The sequence below is a fragment of the Sipha flava genome, unplaced genomic scaffold, assembly GCF_003268045.1.
Source record: "Sipha flava isolate LNK unplaced genomic scaffold, YSA_version1 78_pilon_pilon, whole genome shotgun sequence".
Classification (NCBI taxonomy): Eukaryota; Metazoa; Arthropoda; class Insecta; order Hemiptera; family Aphididae; genus Sipha; species Sipha flava.
The window spans coordinates 1,120,670-1,131,090 of NW_020273619.1; the positions used below are offsets into that span (position 1 = coordinate 1,120,670).

A 10,421-nucleotide genomic window follows, 5' to 3' on the forward strand; every position below is an offset into this window, starting at 1 on the left:
TAAATATTTACCCATATATTTTTTTAAATAACAAATAAATTTTTAATTATTTTAGCAGTAAAACCTTTATTAATATAACATCAATAAAAAAAAAACAATCAAAATTTTTTTCTTAGTATGCTGATTTCCTTGGCTCTTGAAAATAGTATTATAGGTATACAAATTTAAATAATTTTCTGGTGGTGCAAAAACATATCTTTGCACCATCATATTTTAGATGTGGTGTTGCAAATGCCACATTTGCACCGCCCAGTTTACGCCACTGAGCTCGGAAGTTGTAAGAGCTAAAAAAGGTAAAATATGCACGACAAAATTGCAAAATATGCATTAGAAATGTTAAATATATAAAAAAAAAAAATATTTTGAATTTCGAAAATAAAATAAATCAGATGTTATTAATAAATTAATAATATACATAAAAATATTTATAAATAAAAAAAAATTATAACTGGTTAGCATTTTGACATCTTATTGAGCTGAAAATAAAATTAAAAAATATTTTTTCAGTATTTTTTAAATGACAAAAAAAAATATATGTTTTCTAATACCTGTTAAGTTATTGCATTGAATCACCAATATTTTCTTAAGATTTTCTATTTGAAATGAACAACGATTATTCGATAGAAGACAACTATGTCGATGACAATAAGTACCTTCGTTGATAATTTTGAGTTTTATTTTCAATATTAGTTGAAATATACAGATTAAGAAAGAAAAAAAAATCAATTTTTTTTTAGAAAAATATGAAATATGTTTAATATGGATAAAAAATCAATGAAATATGCACTTTTTAGCTAAAATTGGCCAAATATGCAAAATATGCATTTTCAATTTTCAATTTTCTAACTCAAACTTCAAAACAAAAACAACAAAACTTCAAATTTCTAGCTAGGTTTACTATAAATTGAGATCATATAGAACAATATGTAATTCTTACAACTTCTGAGCCCTAGTTATTATTTACTTCACTTTAATTTTTTTTTTTTTTTTATATATATATATATATGATTATGGACGAGAAAAAAAGAACAGTTGAATTTGAAAATAGATAGTTTTTGCCTGAGTTTACAGAATTATATTTTTTTTATTTACCGTACCGCTCAGGGACCTTGTCAGTTAGTTTGATTTACCTCTAGATGTGGCTGTTTTTTAATGTTTTCAATATTAAACGTTATTATGAGACTTAATATATATAATTTGACAAGATTATTTTTGCATTTTAATATGTTTAACATATTTGCTTTGAATTTTGATGGCCCCTGAACATTTTCAAAATTCCCAATATGACTCTACTAAAATATAAATTGGTGACCCCTGATATAGACTATAATGAGATAATGATATGTGTTACTTTTAAATCATAATTTAGTCTCGTTTTTAATAATTTCTTAGTCTATCTTGTGCTGAGCGTTGACACGAAATTATCACCTGTTTAATATTATGTATATTTTTGTTATTTTTTAATCGTTTTTCGAACGATTAGATATTACATAATTATAACTTATTAATCATTACTAGTGATTTATGTATATCCTTTTATTGAGCAAACTTGTAATGGAGATAGGATAATGAAGTATAAATGTATTTATCAATAATTAAAATTTTAAAATTTACATGATTCCAATACATTTTGAGACTGAGAAAAATAATAAATAATAGGAAATACCAAAACAATTGAAATGTACACTTTTTCAACTTAAACAGAAGGCAAAAATATTCAAAGAGGTATTCATATTAATAATTTCAATTATTATTCTAAGCTTAAAATTATTTTTAATATACATAACGCATTGATTATCCGAGTTATAAGATTTACATTATACCACATTCTCGTATATTGATTACGTCCATTCAAAGGCGGTTTTTTTGTAATACACTTTTTTTGAAGTTGTCAACCAAATCGAACGTGTCTACAATTTTGGCGGCAAAATGTACTACGGGTAGTGATGTGACTTTAGCGACGGCGACACGGTAACCATCGGACACACATGAATCAGTACCTCGTGTACTGATATTATATCGGGATAACAAAAGTCGTACAAAACGCCAGGACAAATTGAAAATCGAGACCGCTGCTCGTTACCGTCGCATGTGTCCGGCCGCACGTACCTGTTTGAATTCCTCGCGGCAGACGCGTTATGATATGCGACCATAGAGAGGGAATACAGTTAGAGGAATTGAATAATAACCGCTAACTAATGACCAACTGCTGGCTGGAAACGTGTTTGCATTTAGTCGTGACTGGGTCAACTTACAAGGTACGCGCGTACTCCAAGTGTGGTTCAAGTGTAATTTTCGATTTTTACTTCGGCCGATTAAACCAAATACCATACCAACCAGCATACGAAATAATATACGTTTAGCAATTTCGTTTCACGTTTTTGCTCGTATTTCTACACGTTTATAATTAACAGGTGAGTGCACAGAGAATTTTTAATTTTTAATTTTTCTTAATTATTATGTTTTAATCTCAAGGCAATGGAAATGTAACGTTTCGCTACGTTTCGTAAACGTACGTACGGTTAAATTGAAAAAAGTTAATTAAATGTTTATGCGTGGTTTAAATAATTATGTATATTTATATAAGTATGTATGTATGTATGTATTGCACGATTTGTCTAAGTCGTTTTCGATCTTTGGATTTTCATTGATGGATCACTGGTAAAGCATGAACCGTGCTGTTAATTTAACATTTGAAACGATCAATTATTCAATTTTCATTAAACACGTGTAATCTTTCAAATAATTAATCATTCACAAATAGAAATATAGCATTCTCTAATCCAGCGATTCCCAAAGTGTGTTCTGCGGAACCTAAGGGTTCCGTGGGACAATCTTGAGGGTTCAACGTGATGTACCTGAATATTGAGAATAGTAATTGTAGTTAACAATAATCATAAACTATCTTTAAAACATTTTTTAGATTATTGGTTTTTCGACAATAAAAATAAACGTGAAAACAAATAATTATAGATTTTGTATTAACTTGAAGCTAGAGACGTTGGGGTTCCACGAAACAAAAAATATTTGTTAGGGTTCCGTGATCATAAAAGTTTGGGAACCGCTGCTCTAATCTATAAATCTAAAGTTTATAGATGCATGTGTTCGATTAAATACAATTAAAAAAGTAAAATATATACAAATTAAACTCGCCAAATTAAATATTTATTCTGTTAAAAAAAAATACAATTATTGTCAAATAGTATTTATATTAACTAATACGACATTTACTCATTTGTCATAGTGGTGAGTTGGTTGGAATTCCAATTGTTTTTTATTATCTAAGTATGATATATATTTTTCGTTGTGGTGAGTTGGTTGAGATATCGGCTTATTCACGTAAACACAATTCAGTTTAAATACTGAGAAGACAAATTACCATTTTTATTCTCTCAGAATAAGTTGTACACGTATAAACGCCTATTACTTTTCTAAATAAAATCAGAATCACTCTACGCTGATGATATTTCCTGAATGATGCATTTCGAAAGGGTTAAAAAAACAATAGATGTAATACACAATGTAATATTTTCGAATAAAATGTATTCAACAGATTATTGCAGTATAATCAATAATACAATAATCAAATAATACTGGTTAATTTTCACTGTGTATTTTGCGACAGCAAATGTACGTAAGTAAGCAAAGATTTCAAATCGATAAAACGAAAATAGTAGGTAAGTATACACGCATGTCGTTTTAATATACTAGAAAACATAAATAGCCATTGAATTTATTAAAGAAAAGAAAAAAAACAATAGATTCACTTATAATTTAAATTATTGTCATCAATTGTACTCAGTGAAATACACCTTTTGTTAAAGTGAAAATTAAACGATACATAAATATGAAATCGAAACGAGAATAATGTTTGGAGCGTAAAAGGATAAATCAATAAAACAAAACATAGATATGATAGTAAATTTTCGGAAACCAAATAATATCGTTAATTAATATTCAGATGAGAAGGACCTTGATTGAAAAAAGTAATTTAAAAGTACATTTCGAATAAGTAATATTGTGTATATACTTGTTGGTCGAATGAACTTTTTTATATAATCCACTTGGCAATAACTAAAATATACTAATAACATAGGTACATGATAAGAATTATGACATTTGAATCAATAATAACTATTTACAGCTAGTCACTAGTGTTCGTGCTTCGTTTAATAGTAATAATATTTATTTGTGTACAACTTATAACCATTTTACACAGTTAGGTAATATTGATATAAGATGAATTTTATCGCCCAGATTTAATATTAATTTGGAAAATATTACTTTACTTCTAGAGAATGATAAAATATTATAATAATATCGTATCATAATAAAATATACGCCATATACGTAATACATAAATGAATCACTTATTATAGAAACCTCGTAAGAGACAGAAATTTCGAAACATATTATTTTTCACTTGCTTGTATCATTTAGTAGACACATCGATAGTTAATAAATAATTTAATTATCTACCCATACATTTATTCATTGTTTAAGTGTTTCCAAACCGGACGCAGGTTTGCTTAACGTAATCATCGTACATATTTTTATCGTTCGATATTCGAAATTCGCGATAAAAGTCCTGTGTAAAATACTAAAGTAAAAAAAAAAAATTCGTCCGTTACGTTTACGTACATCATAGAATATGCGATTCGATTGTCTCCCCCCGCCGCCGTGACACTATTTCGAATAAATATGCTTTTCATGTACTCACAATTATTATCATCACGCGAATCGAATAACATCGCGCGCGCCGTAGGTCTAAACAGTTGTCACATGTTTTACCGTTACCGAATAAGAATCACACATTTATTGTTTTCCCGTGAAATCCATTTGTAAATAACGAATCGTTTCCGATACTAATAATAATTATTTGACATTGAAAAATAATTCAAAAGACATTCGTTATATTGACGTTAGCGTTGATAATATCAATACATACCTATGTGTGTGTGTATGTCACGTATGTGCCTACACATTTGTACTTATGCCTACAGATGGACATGTTGCGAAAATTTTATAAAAACCTCGATCATTATAAAAAGTACGTGGAGTATAAGATAAAAATGTGCCATTGTTAAGAAAAAATAACCGACCAGTACCTGTATAGGTATTTATCACTAAAGTAATTTTTATGTATTCCGTTCGATTGAAATAATTAAGGATTCGTCAATGTAAATCTTACACCTTGAATAGCATTACCAGATATTAAGAATTAATGTTTTCGAGCTTATAGAATTCAATATAGAATAGAGTCAATAACTTGCGAATTTATTTTTATTTTATTTTTTAACTTGTTTGTGTACTTTTTTTTTTTTAAATGTTTTTCTTTTAATTCAATAAACGTATTATTATTATTATTATAGTGGAACTTCGTTATCTTGAACTCCGATATCTCGAAAATTCTGGATATTGATTTTTTTTTTTTTTTTAAATCTCAATCACTCAGTATTGAACTTATGTTTTAAGTTATTTCAGTACATCGAATTTCCATATGTCGAATTTTTCTATAAATCGAAGTCATTATCCGGTACCCACCGCCTATTACAATTCACTAACTCGAATAGAAAACAAATTAAATATAAAATGCTCACACTATAAAATATAAATAAATTATAATTCTGTATAATAACCGATAATGGAGGTTTAAGTTTTACAGACTTATATTCATGAACTTCAAAGATATGTCTAATAACAGTCAAGAGTTCCTGACGATATTTTTTTACACTTAATAGTTTTCTATTTGTAGTTTTATTGAAAATACTTTTAATACTAAACAAAAACAAACAAAATTGAAAGATTTTCTACTTCCGTAGAATTACCCAATTTACGAATACTAATACTATGTACATATAATAAATATACATTTTCCCTCATAATTAAACATTTTTATTTCAAATTTTATTTATGTTTTAAATTCCCTCGGTAACTCGAAGTTTCAATAAGTCGAATTTTTTTTTGTCTCTTGCGACTTCGAAATACCGAGGTTTTACTGTATTATTAAATTTTCTACGATCGTTACCGACCGGTTAGAAATAATCGAGAAGAATTAAAAAAGAAACTTAATAATAATCATTGTATACTTTGGCGGGATCAACGCGATAATTGGCTTTTTAACACATGTCGCGAGACTGACCATTGTTCAACATAGTGTTTTTGATTAATGAACGTTTTTTCTTTCTTTTTTTTACGTATGGCCGTAATACAATCGTTCGGATGAAAACTAATACATCGATATTGAAAACAAGAGTCCAAAACTACGGGGGTGCCGAAGAAAATATCGTATTATTATTATTATTATTATAATTGTACACATAATGAAGCGCAAGTGTACACTTTAGTTTCGAGTATAATAACTATACTGTTAGAATGTCAAGGACACGCACTGGGAATCTAGTTTAACAGAAAATACTAGTTTTTTTTTTTTGTTCCGTTAGATTTTTATCTCATAATATAATGAATGATTCACTGACTGTACTCAAATAAATATTATTATTATTGAAGACTGCTACATACAATATTTATAAACTATTATTCGTAAAAAGTTTTATTTATTATCTGTGTATAATCATTCCTGTAAGGATGAAAACAAAAAAATATAATAACCTACAGTGTTTTATATAAAATCAAATGATGATCCGCTAGGATTTTTAAACTTTATTTTAATAGACACGCTCGTTATGTAAATACACACTTGAGCATTTAATTTTTAACGATTAACATAACATTTAATGAGTTATAAAGTGTCAAGTAAACCCGTAATGCAAAGAAGATAATAAACTTTCTCCTACTCATTATTTTTGAAATAATCAACTTAATTAAAAAAATAAATATATAAAATTGCCTTTTAAAAGCAAAAGTTTCATCCGAATAGAATAAAAATAAAATATTTTTACTTATATATTACACAGATGTTACATGGACGATTCTTTCCATTTCTATATAAGTGAATAACAGTACAAATTAAATAAGTTCCTTGTTTTGCTCAAAATATAATAAATAATAAATATTATATTTTTCAAATAAATAGAACTACACGAACAATTGTAATTAAACCGATAAGTATATAACTTTATTTTAAGCTAATAATTGTTTTCATTGAATCCTTAATAATAATAAAAATAACAACTATCTTGTAGAAATCAGGATATAAAATAATTGGATATCAATTATTAATTATCATTTACTAACAATTATGAAAACGGAAAAATAATATAATAAAAAAAGTATTTGGCGAATGATACATCAATATTTTTTTGGCAATTGACAATTGCCTATTAAAATTGTTAACTGTTATAATGTATTATATTTTTGTACAATTTATAATAATAGTTGCATTAGAATTCACAACATAACCTTATTGTAAAAGCAAATATCACAAACATATTTTCACGGAAAATATTTTATCTGAACTGTTACATATAATATATTAATTAGTTGAAATCGATTTTCAATAGTTGTCAGAGTTACTGTATTTGGTACAAAGAGAAAAATAAATAAAATATTACGAGGTTCTGTAATGTTTTGTGCGTATCAATGGACTGATTCATTGGTACTCGTGCTCTACGTCCCACCGTCCGGTCAAAGAAGCTTGTGAACACATTTCTTATAATCGACTTTGGTTCGTAAGAAATACAATATAATGCATTGTATTTCTTATTAAAATATGTTTAACTCGTTTTTCAAATTACAAAAAGTGGTCTCAATTTCACCAGTCTAGTAAAAGTTACTTTTTAAAATTATTCATTCAAATACAGATACAGACACCGATTTCCAAAAGTGTTAAAAAACGTATTTTAATATTTAATAAAAAAAAGTATTCAATTACAAATACAGATACTTCCAAAAGTATTCTTAGTATTATTATAGATACATTCATATCATTCAAATACTTAAAAAAGTTTCATAATGTTGCTAATAATCATAAAAAAAAAGGTATAAGAATTAACATCATGGTAATCGTAAACATAAAAACTTAGAGTTTTTAAAACGTTAATATTAAAAACTTATTTCTTATTTCATTTATAATCTAACTATATAAACATAAAACTACTTCCATTGAAATGTCTAATTTCAGAAACTATGCAAACGATTCATCTGCTTTTTTGTTTTGTAGACAATTTTCAATAGATGGGTTTTAACTTTTTATTTTTTCAATATCTTACATAATAAAATGACATACAAAAAGTTTTTGTGTACATCCAATATATTTGTGGACTTATTTGTATTTTATTTCATTCAAAATATCACTGTATATATGTATTTGATTATAATCACTGTTATATTTTGAAATAATGCATTAAGTCAAAACTTGAGAGCCGCTAAATAGAATAGCTATTATTCAAATTTCAAAATATAGAAAAAAATATACACATAGGCTATTTTTTTCTATTCTTTGGTTTTAAAGATAGGTTCACATAGAAATTTATATTTGGCCAATGGAAATTTCGAGTATTATTTTTGTTTGTATAGGGTTGCTATTGATTACAGAAAATATTTACGTTGGTTAAAGAATGTTTAAAGCTATTGATGTATATATATATATATATATATATATATATATACTCGTATAACATGAACCGTTTTGCAAGAAATCGGCAAGATATTATAGACAGGAATGAGGACGAAAATGGGGATAGGAATGGGCCGAGGACGAGTACGATTATGAGAAGGTGTATAATACAATATGGTGATAATACACAAATATTTTACATTGGGGTAATTCAGCTAGTATAAATATATATATATTTATCTATAACATTTTATTTCGTGAATGGGAGAAACTGGTACGGTCTCGTATTTTGAGAGCTTGAAATATATTAATCATTGAAAACCGACCGACAAAGAAGTTACAGAGATATGAATTTTAGATTTTTTAACATTCGTAATATATTCTTTCAAACAATATTCTTCTTTTTTAATTTTACAGGATGGGTCTAAACTCTAAATCCAACATAAAAATATGTTCTATACGTAGCGTGTTTTTGCATAGTTTTACGATAAAAACTATTAAACATGAGCTGATGACATCCTTTTAAATATAATAATTATCTATTAATACCGCACGTAATTTCATACAGTATTAAAAAATTAAATTTTTTGTTTTCGCAGACGTATTATCAGAATGCGTAGGTAATACAATAATGAAAATCCAAAGAAACTCATAATAAAAACTTCGTAGATACGTACTATGGCACTACAACGGAACTTGACATTGGCTCTATGCCTCGCTCTATATTTTACGATAGAAGTAAGTCGATAATCGATGTTGAATCAAAGATCTACTCGCTCGTTTCGAGTAGTGGAAATAATATGGAAATCTGTTTTTACTGTTTCAGTGGGCGCATGGATCCAAGTTAAGGAAACAGCGGGAGACGACAATCATGAAATTCATGAAGTTACTATTCTATCGGTTGATCTACGGTTTCGCCAAAATGATCGGCATGGGAGAAGTAGCCGAAGAGTTTGGAGACGGCGTGCTAGCACCTCCAGACAGCGATTACCGACAAGAGGACGCCGATGATGATTACTACGACGACAATAAAAATGACGATTACAATTATGATATATATTAATATAATATTGTCAAATTTATATTGTTAGCACTGTCAACGTTTGCTTTTGCAAAGGTGTAGTTAAACGTCAAAAGAAAGGGGAAGCGTAATTATGGCAAAAATTATTTTAATGTAAATCAAATCAAACTGTTACGATGTGCTAAAGGTAAATTCAACGAAATCGAAAACTCGTATTTAATAACACGAATATCTCGTGAAATGTTTAGTATTTCGTGTTTTAAGATAGGTATAATGAGTACTATTGATTGTATTCTGTACAAATTAATACTGTACAAAATTAATTTATAGTAATTAATAATAAAATTATTGATGCCATATTTTTCACTATTTCTTAAACGTCTCTAATAGTACTTAGATGCACGTAAAAACAAATTATTATAATTAAATATTAATTTTTTTAGCTACAACTAAGGTCATTCGCAGAAATCTGTTAAGTGAAGTAAAGAGATGTAAATGAGATTATTAAAATAAATAATTTCTACACTTAAATCAATTTTGTAGAATAATTTAAAACTTAAACTTTGAGTTGTTATTATACCAGTACACATTTTAAAATATAACCATTTACCCTAGTTTCTATTTAATTTTCCAGTTTTTCTGCGAACATATATTAATAACTTTGCACAGTGATTTTTTTGACGTGCACCAGTCAATAGAATATATTTTTTCATCTTATTTATGTGTATTTATTTTCAATCGATGTACATTGAAAATGAAAATATAATCAATCAAATACGACAACTACGAGTATAATATTGTAAACATAAATGTGTGTACAAACGAGTTGATTAGATTTTATAGTGACTAGGGATAGGCATGAAATCTGAATGACTAAATTAT

The 10,421-nt window shown here is 27.2% G+C and overlaps 1 protein-coding gene across 1 annotated transcript; it reads left to right on the forward strand.

The window, feature by feature from the left end:
* The first annotated feature begins 2,219 nt into the window (after nucleotides 1-2,219).
* LOC112692904 lies at nucleotides 2,220-10,169 on the forward strand. Its single transcript, XM_025567727.1, has 3 exons — nucleotides 2,220-2,414; nucleotides 9,118-9,256; nucleotides 9,345-10,169. The coding sequence occupies exons 2-3, from the start codon at nucleotides 9,197-9,199 to the stop codon at nucleotides 9,579-9,581; spliced, it is 297 nt and encodes a 98-aa protein (XP_025423512.1). The 5' UTR covers nucleotides 2,220-2,414; nucleotides 9,118-9,196; the 3' UTR covers nucleotides 9,582-10,169.
* Nucleotides 10,170-10,421: the final 252 nt, after the last annotated feature.